The sequence below is a fragment of the Telmatherina bonti genome (genome assembly GCF_933228915.1).
Source record: "Telmatherina bonti genome assembly, chromosome: 11".
In the NCBI taxonomy this organism is placed as follows: domain Eukaryota; kingdom Metazoa; phylum Chordata; class Actinopteri; order Atheriniformes; family Telmatherinidae; genus Telmatherina; species Telmatherina bonti.
The window spans coordinates 23,317,798-23,345,789 of record NC_136629.1 but is presented as its reverse complement, the minus strand read 5'-3'; the positions used below and the strand labels follow the sequence as shown (position 1 = coordinate 23,345,789).

Genomic DNA, 27,992 nt, shown 5'->3' with positions numbered 1-27,992 from the left:
AGATTTAAATGTAACTTAAATAGCAGAATCATATTTTAACTTGGTTATTTATATGTTTTCATTCATTATCCTAACTGATTGATCCGATTAAGGGTCGCGGGGAAGCTGGAGTCTATCCCAGCTGTCTTTTGAGGGAAAGGCAGGGTACACCCTGGACAGCTTGCCAGTCCATTGCAGCTGTTTGTTTATTCATTTATTTATTATGTTTTGTTTTCTAAATACAGTATATTTAAGGAGATGGCGGTGAATAAAGAGAATGAAGAGAGTTAGAGATTTAAATAGACTGATATAGATATTCTTTATTTATACACCTTGGGTCAGTAGAGATACCGGTCACTTGTTCATCAACATTAATCAGAAAATATACATGTAACTGTCAATGACACGTTTTGTAAATTAATCTGACAATGTCATTTTTTGAGAAATGCAGAAACACAAAAGTTCGTATAAAAAAAAAAAAAAACTTTTGGTGTTTGATGAGGCAAATGTATGATGGAGATATGCTTATTATACTGATAAATTATGTTTTTTCTTGCAAAAGGTGAAGGTACAGTCATATTCTTTGAAAACAGATTGCATTTTTTTTTATCTATAAATTTGTTTTGTCACATGCACTTATAAAACACAATTCTATCTCTCACACAGACTCTAAAATAATTAATTTGAATTATTCAAAAGTAGTTTGATTATAAAATAAATATATAACCATATATTTTACGTATGACTATTCAGCTTACTTGTTAAGTGGCTTTCATATGAAAGCTGACTCATTAATTGTGCCCTGATGATAAAACAGCAGGGCCTTCCTTTCAGAGGAGATATGAACTATCCGGGTTGCCGTAGTAATGAAAAACTGTGGCACTCCTCCTCAATGTACGTTGGAAAGATGGCGACGGCATACGCACAAGCCACAATCAACTGTGCCGGCGGATAGAAAGTGCATTAAAGAGATCAAATCCAGCCTTCCTTGCAAAGATTCAACAGTGCAAAGTGTATCTGATATCTCTTAGATATGGTACAGTCGATGCACGGCTAGGAAGAAGAAGCCGTTGTTTTGCTATGGAGCCTCCGGATCGCAACAAGCCCAGCAGGTATGCGAATCTGTTGAACAGACTCTTCACCATCAGGACCCCGCTTTGCCAAATAGGGAGCTATAGTCAGTTCAGTGGGAGCACTTGCGCACCCTTCAGAAGTCGACTTCCTGTCAAATACTGGTACTCGTGCAGTTAATGCATTTGCAACAGAGGAGTTGTAAACTTTTTTGGCCAACATTTTTCAGCTTATTTTGCTGCAGCTTTTCGATTTTCAGCTGATTCTTGGTCTATAGACAGCAAGGCAAAATGCTGGCCCAATGAAAAGGTAACATTACGACTAAAATTCAGCCGCTGCAAGAGTGCAACATGTCAGAGAGCAGCTAGCTAACATCTTATTGTAGCTGTTTCTGCTCAGTTTATTGTTCACTAACGAGTTCGCCAACATTAATATACCCAACAAAGGTTACACTAGTTTTGCAAAGTGCCTCAGTTAAATTGGATGCATATTGGTTATTTACACTCTTCAGACCGTGCATTTTTAAATACAAGTGAACTACAAAACTTCGCTGGTTTTTAGCTAGCATGTTGCTCCACTTTAATTGTTAATCTTTTAGCCAAATTTAGCGCTCGTGGTTTTAATTTACTCTGTAGGCTTTTACATTGTGCTTTTTTTTTTTTTTTTAAATTTAGGTCATAATGGCTTCCGCTTAGGTGACGAAATGTTACAAATATGTGCAGCGACAAGCCTCTTATTACTCTGCAACGTGTTTGCGTTGCTCAGATTGCGAAGTTGTTTAACACTTTGCATTATCACAGGAGACTGCATGCAGACATTTTGTCAAAAGTGCACATCTCGTAATCTAAATGCTGCCGTGTGTGTCCCTGACCGCTGGCGACAGACCGCCAGGAATCTGCTGTTATGTCTTCCACTTTCCTCCATTGCTCCTCACAAGCAGTTGTTTGTCTGCTGAGCGAGTAACTTTGAAGGCGTTTATCATGTAGGATCAGCCTTTGTCATTTTCCATGATCCTGGTTATGACCGGCCTTTCTGTCGGGCAATTCACTAATAAGCGAGTACAAGCCAGTTGTTATTACCTCTTGTGGCCACTCAGTCCAAGTGGATACACAAACAGCTTGCATGATTGTGCAATACTGGCCCTGTTTATGTTTTTATGCCTGGCACAGTTGCATAAAGAATAATGACGATCCATTGTCCACACTTTTGCTTTTTTCCTTTCCATGCTTAGTCTTTATGCACCAGTTTTTTTTAGAGGGGTGATTTGCCATTCAAGCTATAGAAAGAGCAAGCAAAATCTTTGCAGAGTTTTACTAACAGGCATTTGCATCTGCTGTAGCATGGATTTGGCTTGCCACTTTTATGTTAATAAGAAAATAGCATGCAATCTTTGTGGCAATACACTGTCAAAACTGCAGTATTTGCACAGAAGTAACATGATCTCTGCCTGTGTTGTCATGAGAGTGCATACATTTTTCAAATTGATTACATTTTGAGACTGAAATGACAGCATGTCACAACATGCAATCAACGCTCATCTTTATAACTATTCATTGAGATGCTTATTGTGTGTAAAAGGTTACTTCAAACTGAAATCTACATTGAGAAAAATGAGTTATGTGCTCACTCAACAACCGAAGGCTATCTCTATCTTTGCAAGTACAGAGGTCCTTTGTCAATAATGCCTCATTCTCAGACTCAGTCTGAAGATTGTGGCTCACAGGCATTCCAGAGATTTCAGGATGTGGTGCAGTGTGTGCAGTAGATTGCTGCTTGTAGCCCTGGAGCACTTATTGGGTAGAACTCATTAGTGCCTGCATTTGCCAGCAGCACAGGCTGTAGAATACAGATGGACTGTCCTCTAGCATTTCCTAACTGGATCTATCTCTTCCCACACCTGCTTAACAGAGAGAGACTCGTGCTCTCACATTCTGTCTCTGTCATCTGTCATTTCCTTTGAAACAATAGTATCTTTGTCACTGCTAGTTAGGTGGCTGATGTTTCTTAGATTGTGCAAGATGAGAAATGATAAAAAGGCAAATCAAAGTTGGTTAAGTACTGGGCACAGAGCACATATGAATTATGCATTGCTGGAAAAGAAAGTGTGAGTTTGCACTGGATAATGTGCTATGCAGTTTCACATTCCATTTCAGAGAGGAAGCAAACAACTGCCATCACTGGATTTATGACACAAACAGCATGTAAACTACCTTAAATGACTTCATTTACCATTTAAATTGATTGTACAACAATAACACAATTTATAAAGAGTATCTTCATATATGTGTGACATTTTGACTGAGCCTCCACTGGTGCATTAAGATCTCTGCCTTTCCTTTAACTGAAAAGTTCCCTACTTTTCACTTTTATGCAAGGCTAACTAGTAAACACTGCAGTGTGCTGCTTACAATAACTATATTTTCATATCTTGCAGAAGCAAATGTTTTTGTTGTGTATTTTGCACAGCTGCATGTTGGAGAGGCTAGGAGGTCCAATCCTGGCAGTGTCACACAGTTCCAGTAAATGGGTGTGGTCAAGTACGTTGTGTTCATTGTTTCTGAATTCTGTCAGCATGTGATCCAAAAACTGATTTCTGCTGGAGCTGAATAACTGTTTAACTGCAGGTCAGGGACTCAGATTGCTCAATACTTGAGCCATAATTTAGTTTTTTTCTTTCACATTAAGTCAAACTATATGCTGAAATTAGTAGCCAACGGGCACATCATGTTTGCGGCGTGTGTATCTGTGGATTGGGGAGGTAATCAAAGTATTCATGTTTCCGACAGAGCATTAGTTATGCCAGCATGACCTGATTAGAGGAAAGTGTGCTCTTACAAAACCTGAACCATTTTCTCCTGCTTCCCCCTCCCTGCCAAAAAAAATTCCCCTTTAGTTTAGGCATTGTGAATAAGTGTGCTCACTAACCAGCTGTGTGGTATTCAGCTGTGGGCCTCACGAGCCACGTGTCACAACTATACAATAGAGCGCCGTTTGCTGGTAGAATAGTGTGGATGGTTGGTGTCAAAGGTCAGGCCCCCCTGACTCTGCAGCTCTTAGTATAGCTGCTTCAGTCATTGTACAGAAAAGACTTTCGATTTTGTGCTGTTTATTATTCACTCAGTGTTTCTGCCCGGGGGCTTGAGCATTCCACTGGCCTTTATTGGAGTCCCAGTGAGCCATCAGATGAGCCATTGAGAACAACCAGACACCATCTGCAGTGATAATTCACCAGTGGCAGCCAGCAGGGGCAGCTTGAGGACCCATAATGTTGCTGTGGTTAACTACAGGGCACACAGGCCAGTAACTTTCTCTGTGGAGTCTATTAGTAGGTTCGGGGGAGAAAAAGGAAAAAAGAAATTGCACAGAGTTTATTGCAACAGCACAACTTGTGCTTGAAATGTACCATGGCAACCTAACAAACAGCCGGCAGTGATGGCGTCATTGGTTCCGCTTTCATTCCTGAGTGATTTAGTCATGCTGTTCTGCGTAGACTAGTGTCTTTTGAAACTCAGTCTCACATATGTACTATTTCTGTCCTTGGATGCCCCACAGCCATGCATGCCTTGGAATGTTTACAAATGTTCACAGAACTCGATCATCCATGTGGCGGAGACAGCAGGGATTTGCAGTTGGATTCTACTTGTGTGTTTTCTCTCTCCTGACACTGGTCTTAATGTTTGCATTAAGTAGCAGTGTTTTTGTCTGTTGTGGTGCTTAATGCTTTAACATACAAAATCGCTTACTTGTGCCTTGGTACAGAAAAGGACACTGTTACATCTTGCTCTTGCAGAACAAGTCCCTTCTCAGTTTATCATAGTTAACTCACAGTGGAGCCAGTGTACTTAAATGCATTGTGGTGACTGTATTTTCATGATTGTTGTAGTAAACTGGTTATGTTGTGGTTATTATCTTTACAGGGGCCTGTGACAATTACTAGGTGTTAGGAGTTTAGGCACTAATTTTCTACAAAACTTTCAGAAATAAAAGGCAAGAAGGGTCTGAATATGGTTGGTTGTGAATGTGTACTTGGAAAGTTGCAAATAGAAAGTGGTACAGCTGTTCATGTAATAGTACTTTCTTAAAATACCCTAATAGATGCTTTGAGTTTATTTTTCCAAGTCTTAACATGCGTGTCAAGTTGACAAAGGTTATGCCGCTTTATTGTGTGGTTAAATGTGTGTTCAAATTAAATTTGACATCATCAGAGCCTCATCATCTGGATTTAATGTTTATCATGATCACTGAGAATTTTAATGCAAGCTGCCATGCATCATTTCCGTACATATACGCACACGTATATACAGCAAGTTTGTCACATTAAATCACTGGTTTATCATTCCGTTATGGGTGTCACCATAGCAACATGTTAATCAAATGGTTCTGATCAACTGGCTTTTGGCAGGTGAATGAAAGAAACACTTGACAACGGTTGTTTAGCATAAAAAGTAAATCCATGGCAAATATGATATATTTTCTACACTTCAGTATATTTAGCAAGTTTTGTAAAAAGAAATAAACATTCGTTTACAAAGAAATATTTTACAAAGTAATATTTTTATTATTTCACAATGTTTATTGTGTGGGGCCAGGATATAAGCAGATTAAACAATGCGGACCGGTGCATTACACATTTTCAATGCACTGCACGTCGTGGCGGTCCACACTCCTCATCATGCATTAAAACCATGTAATGTACTGCTCCTTGTTGTTTAATTTTAATTTTGCCAATAAAATCTCAACAATACCCACAAATATGAGGTGTTGAGTCATCTGTTGTCATCTGAACTAGCAGCAGGTGTCTGACTGAGTTGTATGTTACTTTACAGCTGTTCCTTGATTCATTGTGTGTATGTGTGGAGAGAGGCAGGTTCTGCTCTGGGACAGATGGGCAATATATTGTGGGGTCTTTCTCTCTTTGTGACGTATTGAAAAGCTTCAGCAACTGATCTCCAGATTGAACTCCTTCTCTTCACACTCACTGTCCCAAGGGAAAGTGATACAGACTTTCCCTTTTAAACTCTGTCTGCACCAAAATCAACAGGCACGTGTTTGGGAATGTCTTTCAGTCAGATGATTGATTAAGGGAGTCATGCTGTCAAGCATGGATATCACTGGTTTTCAGTCCCCTCTGCATCTTTTTCTTTCTGCCTTGACAGGGTCTGACCTTCTGACATTTCCCTCTAATCCTATTAAATTACTCTCATAAAGGCATTCGGGAACAAAGCTCTTGACATTGAATTCTTGTAAGGTATGTTGCTTTAAGCCTTTGTTTTCTTTTCCCCCTCTTTTTTTTATTTCCCAGAAGGAAGTGTTTCAAGTGACTTGTTTCCATTCTGCAGAACAGCTGCTACTTTCTGTATAATCTTCTGAAATTTATCATCAAAATTGCTCAAGAATTTCCTATAATCTCATGAATCAGACATGTTACTTTGCATCGTCAGCTTATATTCAGTGTGCACTCAGTCTGGGCTGACGCTGTGCTCTTTGTGCAGCACAACTTGTGTTGCATGGGTGATGACTTGGCAGTAGGTTGACTATTTCTCCTCCTCTGATTGAGCTCTTATCTTTACCATAGGTTATTACCCTGCATGTGGGCAGCTTCGGTCATGCATGAAGCGCTGCTGCTGTAGCTTTTGGTGGTAATTTTGCTGTAAACAGCAGCAGACGTTCAGTCTAATTACAGTGTAGCAATCCATTTGCTCTACATTAGGGCAGATTTCTTGTCTTCTCTTTGCAAACAGCTGAAAATGCTATAATTGTGTAAACACTTTTTTTTGTGAATAGTTACTGACTCTATTTTAAAAATCCAGATAACAGCCATTTCTATTAATGTGAACATCCATCTCATGCAACTTATTTGTTTTGTTACTATTTCACATCAATGTTATTCAATCTTGACAGGCTGGCCAAGCCAGAGGAAGATGCATCCCAACAGAACTCTGGGATGGATGAGTCCTGGGACTCTCCCAGTGAGGATGGAGAAGCTCTGTATAGCACATCGCCTCCTTATACCCCGCGTCAGATGAAACGCATGTCTGGCAAGCATCAGAAGAACAACCAGTCAAGAAGTACTGGCAGGTCTCCAAACAAGAGTAAGTTCATTTATCACTTAAATGGAGGGATGTATGGAAGCTATACATTCCGCTAACTTTTATCTGTTCTTATTTCAGTGGACATGAGGCCACCTGATCACAGAGAGAGTCCCAAACCAGTAGAGATACCAGAAGAGAACAGCTACAAGCAGGACAAGAAGCAGAGGACCACTCGGCGCACCAACGAGAGAGACCAGAAGAAAACCTTTGAGGGTGCTTTCATGCTAGATCCACTCTCAAAGTCAAGCCATTTTGGTGCTGTCAACATGGATCCGAGGAAGCATTACTTAAGCTTGGGCTGTAGCAGTTGCAAACTTCCCGTGACTATGCCCCATATGGCCCGAACTCACCGGCAAACCTCCCGTACAGACTGTCCAGCTGACCGCCTCAAGTTTTTTGAAACTCTACGTTTGCTGCTCAAGCTCACATCTATGTCCTCCAAGAGGAAGGAGAAGGAGCAGAGAGGCTTAGATAACATGGCCTTCATGGGTCATAACAATGAGGTAATTTGGTTAGAGCTGCAGGCATGGCACGCACGGCGTTCCATCAACGACCAGGACCTTTTTCTTTTCACCGCCCGTCAGGCTATCCCTGACATCATTAATGAGGTGCTGCACTTTAAAGTCAACTATGACAGCCTGAGAGGGGCTGAGTGTTCAGAGTTTCAGTTGATCAAACAGGACTCTCAAAGTGTCCCAGATCCTGTCTGTGGAGAGGAGAGGGACCTTGCTGTAGCAGAGACAAACCACTGTGGAGTGGATCCCTGGGGCTTTAGTGCCTGCCCGTCGTCGGCAATGAATGCAGCAGAGCCTCTAGGCTCTGGCGCAGATTCCAGGGAACACCTTCAACGCCAGCGCCTGGCTTTTGAGCAGGTCAAGCGGGTTATGGAACTCTTGGAGCATGTCGAAGGTTTGTACCCCTCCCTGCAGGCCCTTCAGAAGGACTATGAAAAGTACGCAGCTCGAGACTTTCAGGGCAGGGTGCAGGCACTCTGTCTGTGGCTCAATATTACCCAGGACCTTAACCAGAAGCTGCGTGTTATGGCCACTGTGTTAGGCCTCCATGATCTGTCCCGCATTGGGTGGCCTGTCTTTGAGATACCCTCACCTCGCTGCTCCCGTGGAAATGAAGAAGAAGAAAATGAGGAAGATGAGGAGAATGACTCAACTGCAACTTTCACTGCTGAAAGTGATGAAGAGGTAGTTGGACTTGTAGAAAAGGAAGAATTGTCTCCTACCTTGACTCCCAAATTTGCCCGATTATCTTCAGAGGACGAGTTTCTCCCAACTGCTATAGCAGGAAATTTGGATGTTTCTGCGGGAGAAGTATTCTGCCCCACAGCCATTTACAGACCATTTGTAGATAAAGCTCTGAAACAGATGGGATTGCGTAAACTGATCCTCAGACTGCACAAACTGATGGACCGCTCTCTTCAGAGGGCCAGAGCAGCGCTGCTTCAGCACACTCCTGCACTGGAGGTAATATCATCACTCATTTTCACTCAGTTAGTAGCCCATACTAATGTTGTTCATGGTGATGTCCTGAAGTAAAGGACAAAAAGCTCCAAACAAGGTAATTTCAGTCAGTGCTGGAGCAGTGTCTTTTGTAAGGACACTTGTTATTCAAAAATGTTGTGGACAGAAATGTTCACAATTATTACTTTATTACAATATCAATATAATACTTGAAAACTATTTTCTTTTTTTTTTTTTCAAAAAATAAAGTCTCCTCTACTTATAATAAACCTTCTCTCTCTGAGGCAAAGGTTAATGGAAAGTAAAGTGCTTTTTGTATCAAGGCCAAGCAATAAAACAGTTTCAGAGTTAGATCATAATAACATTTATGTTCATCTTGGTGATAAGCATGACATATTTTAAGGCACAGGTGTCAAACTCCAGTCCTCGAGGGCTGGTATCCTGCAGGTTTTTGTTGTCTCCATGCTCCGACACACCTCACAAGTTCATAATTATGTTGACAAGAAGCTGCTGGGTCCATTTGATTTGAATCAGCTGTGTTGAAAGAGGGAAACAACAAAAACCTGCTGGATACCGGCCCTCCAGGACTGGACTTTGACACCCCTGTTTTAACGTGATCCACAGACAGCGCAAAGGGTTTGTGCCTTAGCAAAACTAACACAATAACCTGTATGTCTAACCATCTTGTTAAAATACATGCTCAGTTATAGAGTTTTGCTTTTTAGGTACCTCACGATTCTTTTCAATTATGATTCAGGGTACTATGATACAATATTAAAGAATTATCAGGATTGTCTGTACATCTCATTCCGGGGCTACTTAGACTAGTTTTATAGTTTTTTGGTTTTGAAAATACTTGTCTTGTCCATGCCCTGTCCGTTCTCATTTCCATACAAACCAAAATGTTTCCAAATACTAGCGTTCAAACCTTATGAGTAAATCTCATGCTCAGTAACTATGGCTTAAATGCTAGCAACTGCCTTCTTGCTATCTTAGTTGTTTCCTGTATGCCACCCAACACTTTAGGGGAATGGACCAATTCTCAATAACCTAAAGTTATGGACAGACTATCAGTGTATTCCCTCAAGTGTTTGGGTGGCACACACAGCTTTTATGTTCATTCCACACTTTGCAGCGGTGTTCCTGTAATTGAATAATTATGAAAAATGGCAATGAAATAATTTGAGTCGTGAACTGACGTGTCCGTACTCATTTACTGCTGCAAAACACTGAGCCACCAGCAAGAAGACTGAATGCATGCAGAGGCCGAATGTCTGGACAACAGGAGGCATAAAAGCAGGGGTCATACTGACTGAGAACAAACTTATACTCTCATCTCAAACTGTGAAGTCGGTGTAGTTATTTATTTAGCCAAGTTTTTTTTTGTTTTTTTTTTTAATCAAAACAGCAATGTCTTCTGTAACTAGAGCTGATTGAAGGACATCCATTCAGCCCTTCTTTCTTTCTTTCTTTTGGCAAACACACTTGCACATCATTACTGTCTTTTTTTCTGTAAGCACCAAATTAGTATCTGCAGAAGCAAGTCTTATTGACACCATTGTGACCTGACTGACTTCATTGCATACATTTATACCTTTTCATACTTTAAAAAGCTTTTTTTTCCCATAAAGAAAGCAACTAATGAAAAATAAGAAGTTCAGATAGCACATTTCTGCTGCAGCCAGGAGAAGAGCACGTGCGATTGTGTGCATTGTCAAAAAATGCAGACAGCCAAAATTACTAATTGAAGTTGTAATGAAATGAAGTAAATTCTTCAGTGTTTATGTTGCTTATGTAATGTTCTGCAGTGATAATACAACTGTAAATACATATGAATAAAATGTAAATGCCAACAAACATATCAACAGTATTATCAAATGCAGTATTGTGGTCAGGATTTATCATTAATTGTCATAATATATTTAATTTTTTTGCCATCTCAGCCAGCCCTGAAATGCTTTATTCTGGTTAAAAGAAATTCAGTTTAGCAATTCACTGATTTTTAATTCCCAAATTATGAAATACATAAATAATGTGAAGTGATGTGTCAGTAAACTTGCACTGAGTTATGTGAAAAGACAAGACTCAGAAGTAGGGAGAGAATTCAGCTTCCTGACAGCCTGATGAATGAAGCTGTCCCCCAGTTTTGATGGCAGCAAACTGATGAAGATGCAAGACTGGTAGGTGGGATCTCCAGCAACATTGAGGGCCTTGGGACTGTGTTTAGTGTTGTAATGTGTTGAATGGAGAGGAGAGAGACACAGATGATCCCCCTCAGCTGCTCTCACAATGTGCTGAAGGATTTTGTGGCAGGATGCTATGCAGGCGCCGTACCACACTGTAATGCAGGAGGTCGGGATACTCTTGATCATGCGTCTGTGAAAGGAGAGGCCATACAGCTCATTTTATTGTGGCAAACATTAGTAATTTGATTAAGCTCTCAAGGAAAGATCAATAGGGATTTTCATTAATGGAAGCATGGAAGAAGTCCAGGCTATACATAATGCAGGATGTTTTGAACAGCTAGTAAAGGGAAAAAGGGAGAAATATAAAAGATAAGATTACACAATGGTCATTGAGTTTAATTTAACAGATAATTAGCTCATTTGTGAGACTGTGGTGTAAGCAAGGAGACCCAAGTTGACTGTTGCCTGAAGTTGGTTACCTGTGATGGGTTAAGCAAAAGAAAAAAAAAAAGAATGGCTTGATGTTTTTATTTATTGGAAAATCATGTTTTGATTGTGCACATGAAGCAAATGGTTTCACCATGAATTTAGCATGCAAGTTCACCGTACTTCCTCTTCTTGCAGTTTGCAGACTTCCCTGACCCCATGCTGTACAGTGATTACCTGCCAGAGCTGTCGCGCCATGTATCCTCCAGCTTTGCTACTGATCCAGAGCTTGGAACAGACCAGGTGTCTTGGGAGGATCTGCTGGACATGGATCTCCCATCCTTCCGACCTGCATTCCTTGTCCTGTGCAGAGTTCTCCTCAATGTCATTCACGAATGCCTTAAACTTCGACTTGAACAGAGGCCTGCTGGAGACCCTTCACTGCTCAGCATCAAACAGGCAAGCAGCTGATAAAAGCCTTATTTTAGGAAGTTCACATCTCAATACAGACCATTCATTCTGAGACGGGAAGCTTTGTACAGCTAACATAGTGTAGCTCTGTTGCAGTAATTTTCTCAAGCAGAAAATTGGACATGAAAACAAAATGGATTTGCTTAAGTTCAGTCTTGAAGAAAAAATGTTGGCATGTTATTGGTGAGGACCGTTCTTGTATGTGTAAGTTTTCTCATATATATTGTCTGTGCTCTGCAGTTGGTGCGTGAGTGTAAAGAAGTTCTTAAAGGAGGACTTTTAATGAAGCAGTATTACCAGTTCATGCTGCGTGGGGTTGTGACCGATGCACAAGGCTTACAGACAAACGCCAATATTGATGAGTTTGAAGAAGACCTTCACAAGATGCTGGTGGTAAGATGCTTAATCTCTCCCTCCTCCACTTAAACTTGCAGTGCTCCTGCAGGCATTTTTTAACGCTCTGTTGTTTTGTAGGTTTACTTTGAGTATATGCACAGTTGGATCAAGATGCTGCAGCAGCTGCCTCAGGCCTCACACAGTCTAAAGAACCTGTTAGAGGAGGAATGGAACTTCACTAAGGTCATCACGCCATACATCCGTGGAGGGGAGGCCCAGTCTGGGGAACTTTTCTGGTGAGTTAACCCACAGTTCGTCAAGTGTGCCCATGGTTTGACCAAACCAATGACCCAGTAATGTGGTACACGTTTGCTCCATTTTCTGGACTAAGTAACTATACTAGACTGTATATTGAGTGCACCATTACAAGGGATGGATCATGACTTTTAAATATTTGTTTAATTGTAAGGAATGATTACACTTAGATTTCTCCTGTCTGCAGCTTGACCAAGGATAGTTTGCACTGATCTCTCCTTCTAGCACCATTTAATCACAAGTTGTGCATTAAACAGGCACAAGTTGCTAAGATACCACAATAGTTGGTGTTGAGACTTAATGACTATTTGATAATTGCATCCATCTATTAACTGTGTATTTACATTTACAATTACATTAAAACAGTATATAATAATTTAGGTTTTATTTAATGATTTCAGTTAAAGTTTAAGTCTTTTTCCTCCTTGCAGTAACATTGCTGGGATGCTGCTTGAATCCACTGGAGAGTTTCTGGATGCTGGTTTGCAGAAAAGTGGGAATGAATTCTGGGAAAGTGCAGATGACAGCACAGCCTCAGATGAGATCAGGTGAGGAAGATGATGGAATATCAGAATGAATGATTTGCGTTATCTCATATTCAGACTTTATTTTATTGTGATGTTTTAAACTTTCAACCTTTTAAAATGTCCAGACGATCTGTTATCGAGACCAGCCGGTCACTGAAAGAGTTGTTTCATGAGGCCCGGGAGCGAGCATCCAAGGCTCTGGGCTTTGCCAAAATGCTTCGGAAGGTGAGACTCATTAGTTAGGAGGATTGTGGACCGAAACAGAAATCCACAACTGTACTGGTGTTGCAGAATGAACCTGTTTTCTTGCTTAGTGAAGAACTGGGACTTTGTGTTGTGACATATACTTTTTATCCTTCACTACAGGACTTGGAAGTTGCTGCAGATTTCAGTATCACTAGCGGGGTGACTCGTCTCCTGGAGGCACTAAAAAAGAGGAATTATGTCAAGGTGAGCAAGCGCTTTTGTTAATTTCACATCATTTAATTTTTTTGTTCTCAGGTTATGAATGTAACCATTTAACCTCCTCTTCATATTCGCAGGTTCAGATTCCAGGCCTGGAAGAGCTACAAGTTTTTGTACCTTGTGGCTTGATGGAACAGCGACCTCTCATCCTGCAGCTTCTCAATGCTGCTGCTGGCAAAGACTGCTCCAAAGAGCCTGATGAAATTGCTGAAGATGATGCCTACCTGCTGATGAGCAAACATGGAGCTGGAGATTCCACGACTGACTCTGAGTGGGCTCAATGGGATGGAGGGCTCCTCAAACTGGTTCCACAAATGGAGACTGTTGACACTTTAATGGCCATGAAGGTTTTTAAGCCTAAATTTCTTTTTCTTTTCTTTTCATCTGTGCCTTTGTGTGTGTGTGGTGTTGACAATCCTGCCGCTGGTCCTATGTGCTTTTCAGGTGGAGAACATGCTCTTGATAGTGATGCAGTCAGCTCACCTGGTGACTCAGCGAAAGGCTTTTCAGCAGTCCATGGAGGACGTACTTACCCTCAGTCGAGAGCAGACATCAAGCCAGCCTCTCATTGCAAGCGCTTTGGAGGATCTCAAGGTACCTAAAATAACTACATGCTATGTTGTAGTATCGTCATGTACTAGTGTCCTACTTTCAGATCTGTTTTTGCTGCAGCTGTAAATCGTTTACCCTGAATTTCCATCCTACTATTAACCTTTCATGAAAAAACTGAACCATTTTCAGACCAGATTTTAGTGGTATTACCTAAGGGGAAGGTACTAAACTTTCATAGCTGTTACAGTCAAATCCAAAATATGAAAATTAAATTCTTATAGGATGCTGTGTTTTTTTAAAGCTGTCATTGTTTTGTTTTGTTTTGGGTTTTTTTTTTTGTTATGAAATTATTTTAAAAGCAGTCTTTCATGCCTGTTTATCTCATATTTGCTCTTCCTCCGCAGAACAAGGCCCTGCAGCTATGTATTAAGATAAGCACAGCCATTGACCGAGTGGAATACATGTTCACCTCAGAGTTTGAGGAAGAGGTGGAGGAATCAGAGTCAGCCACACTCCATCAGTACTACAGGGAGGCAATGATACAAGGCTACAATTTTGCCTTTGAGGTAAAAGGCTGTAGAGATCAACAGGTACCACGCTGTGTGTAGTCTTTACGAAAGGTTGTAATACTAAACACAGCCCCCCTTTTTTTTTTCTTTTTTCATTTACAGTACCACAAGGAGGTGGTGCGGCTAATGTCAGGGGAGTTCAGGCAGAGGATTGGGGAACGCTACATTGCTTTTGCCCGCAAATGGATGACTTATGTTCTAACCAAATGTGAGAGTGGCAGGGGCACCAAGCCCAGGTGAGACCACGCCTTCCACAGTTTTAAATAACCCACTTTTCTTTTTGCCTTTTGTCACTCTGTTGACTTGTGTCATGAGATTTCCTTTCAACTCAAAACTGCAGACTCTCTAGGAATTTGCAGCTTTTTTTATTCTAAGGGGAAGAGGGGTTTATTTATTGATATTTAGCATTCTCTATTTCAAGGGATAATAAGTAATGAGACATTTAAATAAAAAACTGTGTATTCCTAGTTGTAGACTTTATTTTTGTGATCTCTTCAACCTTTAAGCTTGTAACCAACCTTGATTTAACTCCAAACATGGCATTTGTAGTAAGTGATCAACAGCTTACTTGATGCAAGTGAAACCGCTCAGCCATAGGTTTTAAAAGAAGCAAATCCATTGAATACTAGCATATATATGGTTGTAATCAGTGGTGGATTATTACAGATTTTTTTTCTTGGTTGAAAAAATACAACCCCAATTCCAGTTTGGACTTTGTGTAATATGTGAACATAAACTGAATACAATTTGCACATCCTTTTTAATTGATATTCAATCAAATACACTGCAAAGACGAGTTACTAATGTTAAAAGTAAGAAACCATGTGTTTCTTTGTTTTTTTTAAACTATTCACTATTTTTTAATCTGATGCCTGCAACACATTCTAAAAGAGCTGGGACGACCGCATCTTTAGTACGTTTCCTTTTAAAAGCACTCAATCATTTGGGAACTGAAGACACTTACAGCTGCAGCTTTGTTGGTGGAATTCTTTCCATTCTTGCTTGATGCAACACTTGTTCAGGTTGTCTGTAGTCTTATTTTGTACTTCATAATGTGTCACACATTTTTTGTGGGAGACAGTTCTGAACTGCAGGTTGACCAGTCTAGTACCTGCTAGGGTAGTTATGATTTTTTTAAAAAATGTCAAACTCGATATGAATACTATGGATGGTGCTCAATACTCAATATTATTTTCAATACTGCATAAGTGGGGGAAAACATTTTTTAAATAACAGAACAACACAAAAATAACATGACTTTTGCTGTGAAAAATATTTATAAATATTAGACAACGCATATACATTGTGGAATGTGCTCTACTAGCTCATGCAGCTATAGTCTTCTCAAACTGCTCATTGTATTGGAAAATCCATAAAGCTAAAACAAACCTAAACCAGGACTTAGTGTACTTTCTAACAAAAGTTTCTTTTTCTTTGCAATACTTTGACCAGATCAAGTAAATGGGGAAAAAACAAGCTAGTTAAGATGATTAACATCTTTTTGAAACTGTTATTAATTGATATTTTAAAGAACCTGACGAAAAGTTCAGGTAATATATCAAACATGAACCTGGTCTATTACAATATATTCAGTAACAGTCCTGTTGAGCTTTTGTGTGCCTTGTGATTCGGTGTCTATTTCCATTGTTACTGGCAAGTGGGGTTGTGTTTGTGGTTGTTTAGGTCTGACTGTTGCTCACTTTCTCTCAGTCTCTGCATGGGACTATGAAACATGCATAGGGATTGTCAGATATGAACGAGTTGCGCAAGCCTGGCAGCTTGGCTATATCACTGTTACTATGGATGCCAGACATGACCTTTGGCTTTATCTGTGAATTCAATGTTTCTGCACCATGACTGTGTTAAAAGAAATCTAAAAAGAGGAAAATACAAGCACATTGTTTTGTTAGACAGTTCTCTAAACTGCAGAGAAGAGCGATGACACAGCCAGGGACATTGCTAACTTAAACCTACTTATGAAGGGCTGAGCCTTTAAGGGATCCTTCTTTTAAACCCAGTCAGGTTTTTTAACCATTACTCAACTTTCCCAGTCTTTTGATGACCCTGTCCCAGCTTTGTGTTGCAGCCATCAAAACTCAAAATTAGTGAATATTTACAAAAAAACAACAACCAAAAAACCAAAGAATATAATAAAGTTTATCAGTTTGAACATTAATTACCTTATCTTTAGTAATATATTCACTTGTATACAAATTAAAAAGGATTTGCAAGTCATTGTGTTTCTGTTTGTGTTTTCACAACATCCCGACTTCAATGGAATTGGGGTTGTACGTCCAGAACAACACAGTCCAGGAAGACATTGTGTTACCAGGGCTACCATAAAGTAAATCAAGCTCATGATCAGAAGCAGATACCATTTCCAGTGTGATGGCATGAGCTTCCAGTGGGACCATAGAGTGGGGCTAGTCGTTGTTTGATGTGACAGAAGACAGAAGTAGCTTAATTAATTCTATGCAGGAATAAAGTGTTGTCAGTCATATTTCGCCAAATGTTTTGAACAGCTCTTCAGAAGAAAAATAGATAAATGACTCAAAACCTACCATGAAAGCAGCCATGGTCTGCAGTTACTGGACGTCAGCAATTTCCCATGCTGAAGATGAAAGATGGCCAAAAGAAAACAGAGTAAAAATTTGGCAAAACATAAAAAATGTCCTTAGTCACGAGGAATACTTGACTCAGTATTATTAGAAGTTAACATGATATTTATGATTAGTTTAAAATTTAAAACTAAATTTGGCATTTAAAATAATGTATTTAAGTCTTTTTTGGTCCTTTCTAGTCAGGAGGTTACAAGATTGACCCCGAAGAGTGTGGAGTTCAGACATAATGACATGTAGCAGTGACGTCCTGCTGCACTAGCTTGAAATTGTGGTGGCATTCGTCAAAAATGTTCATATATCAGGCTTTATTGATTTGGTAGTAAACCTTTTACTTTAAAGCTTTCAGACACCCTGAATGACCCTTGTGTCTCGCTTCCTCAGGTGGGCAACTCAGGGTTTTGACTTTCTTCAGGCTATTGAACCTGGCTTTATATCTGCATTACCGGAGGATGACTTCCTGGTAAAGCTGCAAGTTTCCTTCTCTTTGTTTTCTATAACTTACACTGTAATGGCCTTTTTTTTTTATCAAAGATGTACGTTTATTTTTGCAGAACTTACAAGCCTTGATGAATGAATGTATTGGACATGTGATTGGAAAACCTCATAGCCCAGTTACTGGCCTCTACATTGGTAAGATGTTGTCTTGTGATGTTAAACTATTGGTGGTTTCCATATGCAGAGCTGAGACTTTATTCCAGTTTACATCATGTTTCAGGTTTCTAACTCCAGAAGAGAAATGTGTATGACTGGAATTTTTTTGCTTTTACTCTGTGCTTAGCTGGTTTAAGGTTTCCTTTTTGTCCATGATGCGACCTGGTTTGGTGCTTTTCCATTTCAGCTCCCAGGAATACTCCTCGTCCTGTGAAGGTTCCTGCCCCTGTCCGCTGTCATAGTGACCCACCAAACCCTAATCTGTTTATCCCCAATGCTGACAGTTTCAGGTAAGAGAAAGTTCAGGATTTATAAGTGATCCGTTTCCCTTTTGTGTTTTATTATGTATACTTTCTATTGCATGGCTTTGCTTTTATATTTACCACTATTTTTGCTCCTAAACTAAGCAGAGCTTCTGTGTGCATATGCTGTGGGTACGTTAGCAGCGTTTCCATTATTATTTTCATTTTGTTTTCTCCTTTTACTCTTCATAGTGTTAGGAATGAGTGTGTGTGTGTGTGTGTGTGTGTGTGTGTGTGTGTGTGTGTGTGTGTGTGTGTGTGTGTGTGTGTGTGTGTGTGTGTGTGTGTGTGTGTTTGCGTTTGTTCTCAACCAGCCACCCAGTCACTCACATGTACAGACATCCTATACAAACCACATCACCTCCCAACGCAGTGCTCCTCAGTTTGTTTTTTCACCACACAGCTCTCGAAGTCTCCCCTGTGATCTCCGGAACCAGCTGTTCCCCAACGGCCCTCGCCCTGTCCCGCAGGGCCCAGGGGAGCACAGCCACACCAAAGTACCCAGCAGCAGCCCCAATGATGTCAGGTAGCCTTGCCCTGGGTAGAAACTCTCTTAAAGACAGTTCTAGTGGCAGAAATTAAGCCATTGCTCGTTTTTTTAAGCTGTTGCATAAGGCAGGAGGGAATACCTCATTTTCAGATTTTAAATTCCTTGTGACATTACGGTGGGAGTTCGTGGCAAAACGTGTTTTGCCCACTCAACAAATCTGTGATGCCTCACCAAGGTGTCACTTAAACTGTTCATTTCAGGGGATGGGGAGTCTGGGACATTCCTGTTGACATTCCTTTTTTCTGCTATTTGTAGCTTTGAATTTATAGCTTTTACTAAGAGAGCGCTGATTTCTTGGGTCATTCCTAATTACTTAACCTAATAAGCTCTATAAATGTGGATAAATACTTTATAAATCAATGTTAATGATGTAATATTGAAATATTTCACAAATATTGTGAAATATTTCAGTTCCCATCTTTGGATGATCACAGATTTACAGCCACAATAAATCATTGATAGTTTAGGAGAAGGTTCATAATGGGTTTCAGTGTATTATTAATTTATCATTTTTATTTTTTCAATTAAGAATTTAGTCTTTATCAAATGCAACTATCTAAGGCATTTAGCATTTACCTTAAATTACATCTCATTATTCTGTATTTTATGTCATTAATGCAGCAGCTGCTGCATGGCTCCCTCTCCCCTTAAATAATTATATTTTTACAAGATGCCTTCAAAATTTGATTTGCATGGAACTGATGTTGACCACAAAAGAGTTTTAGGAGATCTGAACAGATTTCAAGAGCAAAGCCCTGCATCATGTCACCACACCCGAAAAGAAAAATCCCTTCGACATGTGCTGTTAGCTCACATGGAAGAGACGGTGATTGTTGTGCATGGTGTGGAAATTAGCACTGAAAGGCTGGTAGAATGGTATTCTGCTTTTTAGTGCTTTTTATATCAATCCTGCTTTAATGTTTGTGATTGACTGCTGTTAGATTTTCTGGCCTATGGGTGTGTGGGATTGAAACTTATCTCAATCTAACCTTGTGCAAATGATTGATGCATGCTGAGCTTTTGCTGGATTTCAAAAATACGCCAAAAAATATCACCTCAATAGATGCTCAATATTTTTCCCTCTTTTTGCTGAAATCATAATCCTGTGCTGCAGCCTTGTGTTTAAATATTTCAAATTCATTTATTTATATTGCTAATCTTAATTTAGTATCTCATTAAAGTGAAAGCAAAATTATTTAAGAAAAAAAACTAACATTTGTTTATTTTGTTAAGATACACTTTCAGGTCCTGAAGTCAGTGTCTAGTTGAAGCACTTTACTTGCTTGCTTGAGTATTTTCTGCAGTCATTTTAAATCCTGCAGACTGGAGTCGTGTCTTTGGTCCAGACATGTTTGGTTGGCATAAAATCAGGGTTCTGGCTTGGTCACTTGGAGACATTAACTAATGTTTTCTAAGAGCCACTTTAACACTTTAACCAGCATTTTTCAGCGCTAACCTTGTGCTTTACTATGATCAGTCTCCTTGTCCGTGACACTAACAAATAACTCATTATTTATGCATTCATAAAGTTAAGTATTTCATTCATTAAGTATTCATTGTAAGGCTGGTGATCAGTACTTATTTTAAAGAAATGAGCCCAATTTCAGCCTTTTTTTTTTTTTTTTTTTAAACTAGAGAATTCTTCAATAGTTAAGTTTCACTGTAGAAAGGCTTTCATCTGTGAGCTCTGGAATTAAGATGAGATGGAACTCCACTGTGATGGTTATGAAACAGAAGTTCCCCATAGATTTTTTTTTCCAAGCATAGTTAAACATAGGGATATTCATTGCAAATTATGTTCCATCACATACATTTTCTATATGTGGACCTCATTCAAGATGTGGAAACATCTTTAAATATGATGTAGACAAAAGAGGCACACTGACTAGATCTCAGTCTGACTACCTGTGTCTCATTGGGAAATTTCTGTTTTCTTCTTTAGTAAATTTGCATAAAGTTTTTAATGACGTTGAGTTTACAATAAGTAGATTTTTATGCTTTTCTCATTATTGTTTTGCAAGTTAATTCAGATACATTTAGGAAAACGGGGATCATTACTGTTTAATTTCCACAATTCATTTAATGTGCAGAAGCCGTTTAGTTTCTGAAACTGTAACATGGTATGTTATATGTCTATGAAGAAAATCCCCACCTACCATCTGGCTCAGTGGTATTTGATTGTATTTCAGTGTTGTATGAGTGTCTTTCATGTCTTTGCAGGGGATCAAATATCCATGAAAATGATCGCTTGTCATCAGTTGCAGCAGAGTTGCATTTTAAATCCCTGAGCCGCCACTCCAGCCCCACTGAGGACAGAGAAGGTTGGTGCATTCATTTATATCTGCATCGTTGTTAGATGGCCATTAACCATCCTCGCTTACATCTTTTTATGGATTGCATTTTTCTTCAGAACCTTCATATCCAAAGGGAGACCCGAACAGTGCGGCACGCCGAAGCTGGGAACTCCGAGCCTTCATCAGCCAGTCCAAGGGTAAACTTTAACAACAAAAAAAAGAGAGAGAGAGAGATAAAGTAAAGTCCACACACCAGAAGCTGCTCCTTATAGATTAAATGTTGTTCCGTTTTGGGAACATTGATTTCTTCAGACACCAGTGTAACAGCATTAACTAATGAGAACCCAGTGTGGCATATATGATGCACATAGTTTCTGACACATTTGGCATCAAACTTTGCCAAAATAAACCCTGTTGGACACAATCTGATTCTGGCTTTTTCTCTTTAATGGACACCAGAAAGCAGACAATTGTGCCATAAAAATTTTGACATAGAAATAGTAAATGTCTCTCAAAATGTTTTTTTTCTTTTACATTTTGTTAAAAGAACAAAGAAAACATTAGGCTTATCATTTTTTCATGGGTTTGGTCTTAAAGGGTTAAAACTCCTTTAGGAGCAGCTTCTGGTGTGCAACCTTTACGGTTTTGTCTTGTATTACTTTTTCAGTCCAGCATTGCTTTCCTGGGATGTGCGTGTTATTTTCACATATTTTTAATAAACTTATGATACGTCTTTAACTGATTAAAACTGCAGGAAAATTGGATTAACTCCCATTTCTTACCTTCTTTGTCAGGCACAGCAGCAAGGCAAGGCCCTATGGAGGCTGTCCGTTGCTCCATCCGCAGATTTGAGGAGAAAAGATACGCTATGATGAAGCAGCGCAACATTATCGGTCAAGTGTGTCACACACCCAAGTCCTATGACAATGTCATGCATGTCGGACTCAGAAAGGTGACTTTCAAGTGGCAGAGGGGCAACAAGATAGGTATGACTACATGGTGATTTTTTTTTTCTTTTTATGATGAACACACCCTTGCAGACAGTGATGTCATGTTTGTTTGCCTGTTTTATATCAGGTGAGGGCCAGTACGGGAAGGTGTACACCTGCATCAATGTTGACACTGGAGAACTAATGGCAATGAAGGAGGTTTGTAGCCAAGGAAACTTCATTTGTTAGATTTAATTTAAGCTATCATTGAAAATGCAGATCATAAAAGAGGCTTCTCTCTGTTTATCATGTAGATCCGATTCCAGCCAAATGATCATAAAACCATCAAGGAAACTGCAGATGAGCTTAAAATATTTGAAGGCATCAAACACCCAAATCTGGTGCGATACTTTGGAGTCGAGCTCCATCGGGTGAGAAACTCACGCATTAAATCAAGTTATATGTGTTGCAAACTGAAGCAGGTTGGTGTAAGCATTCATTTACTCCCCTGCAGGAAGAGATGTACATCTTCATGGAGTACTGCGATGAGGGCACTCTGGAAGAGGTGTCCAGACTGGGGCTCCAGGAACACGTCATCAGGCTTTACAGTAAACAGATCACTACAGCCATCAATGTCTTGCATGAACACGGCATTGTCCACCGTGATATCAAGGGTCCGTGTTGGGAACTCTTTCCCTCATTTATTGATATATTTTCATATTCGCTCATTCAGTATTATTTTAGTTGCCATTAATTAGTTGTACTGTACCACATTGTTTTATAACAGGAGCCAACATCTTCCTGACGTCAGCGGGGTTGATTAAGCTTGGCGACTTTGGCTGCTCCGTCAAGCTGAGGAACAACACTCACACCATGCCAGGAGAGGTGAACAGCACTTTAGGAACTGCAGGTGAAAAGTTGCATCTCACTTCAGAGTGGCATCCACAACCCCGGCGCCATTTCACCGTCTACCAGTATTTCATTAATTCAGCTTTGTTTTGTCCTGTTGATGAATGTGTATGTGGAACCTTAACTTTCTGTTGTGGTCTGTTGGGTGCAGCGTCTTCTATATTTTCTGCTTCATCCCATTTTCCTGTTTTTATATGAAACATATTTTCTATTTATTTTGTCTAAATAAACATATATTTGTTATATGCTCCCATACCATATTATAAATCATTGTTATGAATAATAATGCATTCTTGGGTTGTAACTGGTATTTGTCCCAAACATTTCTAGCATACATGGCACCTGAAGTCATCACAAGAGCAAAGGGGGAAGGTCACGGGAGAGCAGCAGATATCTGGAGTTTAGGCTGCGTCCTCATTGAGATGGTGACTGGAAAGGTAAGATGTGATCAGATCACAAAACAGAAGATTTCATCATTTCAAGGAGAGGAAGGAATGTGTGGAAAGAAGTTGTAGCTTTGTTTTTATCCAAATGAGGTAAACTGCAGACATACAGACTAGGGCTGTGACGATATGCTTTTGTCCCGATTCGATTCCGATTTTTTTGGGTGCCGACTCGATTTAAATTGCGATTCTCAAAATTGTTCAATATTGCTGATTTTCGTATATTAAAAACCAAAAAAAATGTATAAACTTTTTTTTTGCTAGTAATTTTTCTTGATTTCAGTTAGAAGAAAACAACACAGTAGCCAGACAATCATTCTGCTGCTATAATGCCCAAGAAGACAAGTAAAAAGATTAATAAAACCAATAAAAATGAATTTTTGAGGAGATTAATTTTATTTCATTGAAAAAAACCAAACGATTTTCTTTAACAAAAAAATCAATTTTAAAATTGTGAAACAAAAAATCCCAATTTTCGATTTTTCGATTCGATTTTTCCCACCTCTAATACAGACTGATTTGCTTCTTTTATGACTCAATACGTACATTTTTTATATTACTTCTAAAGTTGGATTTTGGCTAAAGTTTTCTGTTTCAGCTCGTGCACTTGTTGACTCTGCAAAACCTCCAGAGAAGATGGTTGTAGTCGGAGCGCTTGTTAAGATATCTAAAAGGGTTGAGCTAGCATGGCGTAACATGTGAAGTTTACTGACTCTTTTCTTTTCAGGAAACTGGAAATAACTCACTGTTTTATCTTTATTTCAATCTGTAGAGGCCCTGGCATGAGTATGAGCACAACTTTCAGATCATGTACAAAGTGGGAATGGGCCATAAGCCCCCCATCCCTGAGAAGCTGAGCACAGAGGGGAAGGACTTTCTCTATCACTGCCTGGAGAGCGAACCTAAACGTCGCTGGACAGCAAGCATGCTGCTGGACCACCCGTTTGTCAAGGTGAGATACACCATACACTTTTTAAATCATCTTTTTTTATTTTAAATTTCATTTTTTTTAAAAATACTCTTACTTTCATTTCAAAGTTTGACTCAAGTTAAGATTGTCACTTGTCAACTGGTTTAGCAGTAAGCCCTGACAGAAGCTGCTGCCTCTTGTCTGTTTCAGGTTTGCACAGATGAAGAGTGAATGACACCACCTCCTTGGCTTTTATGTTTACACACTAAAGCACTACTGTACATGCTGTTGGCAAAAGAAAAACAGAACTGTGGGTGTGGAGAAGAGGGAGAATGGCTGAAGGCACATGGAGTTAAACTGAGGAAGTAAAACAATATCATTTCAGAGGACAACTGGATTTATGGATTATTGAATTGTTGTCTTTATGTATCCATGGGCTGGGGGGGGGGTGTACATACTGTAAGAATAGGATTGGCTTTAATTCATGTATAAACAATATTGTAAAGTTGAAGTAACTATTGCCACATATATTTGTTCTCACTGGTTAATAGACCTCTGAATGGCATTGAGGAATACTTTGTTTTTATCGAATGTGGGGGGTGGGAGAGAGATCTATAGCACTTTTAAAACTGTTTACCCAAGGGGACAGTTGAGTAGAGAAGGGGTGAATCTAATTTCACTCGCCCTTTGAGGCTGCAAAAGGTGTGGTATGCCTCAAATGAATGGAAGGAAGTGCGGGTTTAGCTTTATGAAAAGAATACCATCCAGAAATGTCATCCAGCTTGTCATCCAGCAAGCACAAGCTCAAGGAAAGACTTTTTTCATGTGTTTTCTTTTCTGAGGAGAAAATGTCAAGTTGGAGCCATGTTCAAACCAACCAGTCACCAGTGAAGAGCTGCCCATTTGACTGGAGTGTAGCTAACTAGGTGGAGAAACGGGGCCTCTGCTGTCCAGCGCTAAACATCCACACAAACAAACACACACATGCCACAACTTCTGGTCCTCTGCTGCTCTTACAGTGTTTGCTATGTACAAACAATATTAATAAACCAATCGTTTTTATAAAAGAGGCATCTTTTTTTGTGTTGTAGCATTCAAAGAATTTATGTAGCATATGTCCTTGTTCCACATGGTTATCCAAATTTCTGAGCCCCAATGCTGTTCATGTTTACATGCAACCCAAAAAATTGGGGTTCCTGTTTAAAATGTTAATAAAAACCCACTGCAATGATTTGCAAATCTTATAAATGGTCATTTTATCCCCCATAGAACATCAAACGCCGGACCCTCTCATGAAATAATGGGAGTCGTTTTTGTTTTTGCTGTGAATGTGTGCTGGAGAAGTTGTACAGCTTAAAGCACAAGCACTTCATCATGCCACACACCCGCCTGAGGGAAAACGGCATTCAGTTAAACTCTCATTGACAGACGTATGAGCTCAAAAGTGTGGTTTTCCAAAGGTGTGACATCAAGTCAGCCCTGAGAGACTTAAAGATTAACTTCTCAGAAGTCAAGACTGGTGAAAATTGCTGTAAGACATATGGAAAGGGTGTTTCAGTTCTGCATGAACCCTGTAGGTAAATGTAGTCACATCTTAAAACCTTTGTCTGCTTCTAAATTTCTTCTTTTTTTTTTTTTTTTTTTATAACCTTTTTTGTAATACGTCACCAACGGGACAAAAGTTTGCTCATAGAGATCATCAACTTTTTCACTAATTTAGTTTCCATGTCTATGATTGTTAAAAGTGTTTGTTTACAAATATACTCCCCAGCATGAATGATGCAAAGATTAACATATGTGTGCCCTCCAGCAGTCTCTCCAAAGTTATGTAAATAATTCAGTTGCATTCAGAACTTTTTATGGGTCATATGACTCATTTGTTCTTGCTATCCTAATCTGGTTGAAGTTGACTACATTAAATAAGTATTTTGTGAGGGAAGTATTCACCAACTTAAAAATCTTACATGTGTTGGTCTGTTTGCAATAACTAAACGAATGAAAATAATCGTTAAAAAAAAAGAAAACTACTGTAAGTTGCTGAAAATGTCCCATACTTTCATAGCGATGGTTAAAAGCTTATAACTAGATAAAGTATCAATTTTATTAATCCTAGAGTTTCTGACACCGGCTGCCCATGCACACCATACAAACGGACGTCTCACTTAAATATAAAATAAGAAAATGCAATAAAATAATTAAAAATATTATGAAAATAAGATGTAAAAATCCTTCTAAATCAGTCTGCCCCTTGTATGTTTCAGTCAAGAGAAGCTCCTTTGCTGCTTTTACACTGACTGATCGATGACCTCCTGCACACTCCGCTGCCCTCCTTCACCCTGCCTCCGCAGAGTTGTGCAGCCTTACTGCAGAGGACACAAAGGACTGCACCTCCTCTGTAAGAAGTAAGAGCACAGAGGATTGGTGGTGTTAACCATGATGGATTGAAACCTGGGACAGAATTTTGTGTTCCATCACTACCTCCAGAGTCCAGCTTTTATTCAGCTGGTGTTGGCTCCTCCTGCCAGTACAGCTCTCCCTGCAGACCACAGCATACAGGATCACACTGCCAACCAGCAACTGCTGCAGCAGCCTGCAGGAGATATTAAAGGAAGCTAGCCTCCGCAAGCAGTAAAGCCTTGTTTGCTCCTTCCTGTAGAGGTAGTTGGTGTTTAGAGACCAGTCCGGTTTATTGTCCAAGACCCGTATATTTGTAGCATGTGACCACACAACTGATACAGACAGGTTGCGTAGAAGAATGCTGTTTGTGGAAGTCCAGCAAGACAGGGAGAGAAAACTCGTGCTACTGCTGGAGAACAGGAAACTAGCAGGAGAGCTGCATGTGTACACTTATCACCTGGCAGATGATTCACTGCAGATGGAACTGGGATAATAATGACCTTCATCCCCTCCCACACCTCCCTGCTGTTGTTTTCCCTCAACTTCTTTCCGTATGCCTCCTTCGCTTCCCGCAGGCAGCGTTTGAGCTCTCTCTGCAACATATTAATCTCATCCAAACTCCATATTACATGTTGTCTTCCTCCCATTCAGAATCTCTTTCACCTTGCTCGTAATTCAGGCTTTGTTGTTGGAATAACAGTGCACTGTTTTATCAGGCACAACCACAACCCTACAAAAGGTTGTGCAGCCTGTCAGACACTGACAAGTCCTCCCTTCCCTCCATGTATTTACTGCAGAAGATGTCTAAATCAAATCAGTGTTTCTGTCTGGCTCTTTGTCATAAACTTTTAGTGATCTCATGCAGATACTACGTTTTTGTTTAACAGAAAAGGAGAAGAGGAAAAAAATCAACTAAATGTGAGTAAAAATAAACAAGAGAAATTTGGATGAAAATCACCTTTGTGGTCTCCAGGTGTCACTGTATTCATCCTAATTCTCATGCATTTAATGTCTTTACTGTTTGAGAAGAGAAGCACAACTTCCAAGGCTATTACCGCTGACTTATTAGTTGTCACCATCAGGTATCTCCCCCAATTGTAATTGTTTTCATGCATTGCTGTGCAACTCACATTTCAATTTCGCCATTCTTCCTTTCAGTTCAAGCAACTGAACCGCAGTCATCTTCTATTTTGCTTTCACATGAGGTGCATTTGTGATGTAACAGTGCAGAATTTCTGTTTCTAGTCTAAATGCAATTAAGGATGATTCAGCGGAGGTGCTGCTGTGGCGTTTATTCATTTTCTGCTGCACAAAATAATCTCATACAAATACTATAAGAATAATTTACATGCAAATATGAGTCTTTGGGAAACGCTGTAGCTACAGAAGAGCTGTTCTGTCTCTCCATCATTTCTTTATGGTGCCTACAGCTTTACAACCTAAAATATTTTTTAAAAAAAACTGTTTTGCCTTTTGAATAAAATGCTTATAATCTGCAATAGATTAAAAGAGGTAGTCCATA

At 39.6% G+C, this 27,992-nt stretch overlaps 1 protein-coding gene across 3 annotated transcripts; it reads left to right on the top strand.

The window, feature by feature from the left end:
- Positions 1–889: 889 nt before the first annotated feature.
- map3k4 (mitogen-activated protein kinase kinase kinase 4) lies at positions 890–25,119 on the top strand. 3 transcript variants are annotated; one of them, XM_079249074.1, is made up of 27 exons: positions 890–1,091; positions 6,952–7,142; positions 7,221–8,620; positions 11,428–11,688; positions 11,941–12,093; positions 12,175–12,332; positions 12,783–12,899; positions 13,004–13,103; positions 13,245–13,328; positions 13,421–13,690; positions 13,788–13,937; positions 14,300–14,461; positions 14,567–14,700; positions 17,467–17,545; positions 17,637–17,715; positions 17,924–18,026; positions 18,442–18,564; positions 20,809–20,909; positions 20,999–21,079; positions 21,677–21,868; positions 21,960–22,030; positions 22,126–22,242; positions 22,326–22,485; positions 22,599–22,721; positions 23,051–23,157; positions 23,936–24,115; positions 24,284–25,119. In XM_079249074.1, the coding sequence occupies exons 1-27, from the start codon at positions 1,060–1,062 to the stop codon at positions 24,302–24,304; spliced, it is 4,749 nt and encodes a 1,582-aa protein (XP_079105200.1). In that variant the 5' UTR covers positions 890–1,059; the 3' UTR covers positions 24,305–25,119. The 3 variants fall into 3 exon arrangements, with proteins under 3 accessions (XP_079105200.1, XP_079105202.1, XP_079105201.1); XM_079249075.1 differs by lacking the exon at positions 890–1,091 and adding an exon at positions 1,234–1,359; XM_079249076.1 differs by lacking the exon at positions 18,442–18,564.
- Positions 25,120–27,992: the final 2,873 nt, after the last annotated feature.

Excerpts from the sequence above, each read along its gene's own strand:
- map3k4 (XM_079249074.1), top strand. The coding sequence starts at position 1,060 with ATGGAGCCTCCGGATCGCAACAAGCCCAGCAG. Across the intron at positions 12,900-13,003 it reads ACAGCCTCAGATGAGATCAG|ACGATCTGTTATCGAGACCA; the intron begins GTGAGGAAGATG and ends TAAAATGTCCAG. Across the intron at positions 21,869-21,959 it reads GCAGAGGGGCAACAAGATAG|GTGAGGGCCAGTACGGGAAG; the intron begins GTATGACTACAT and ends GTTTTATATCAG.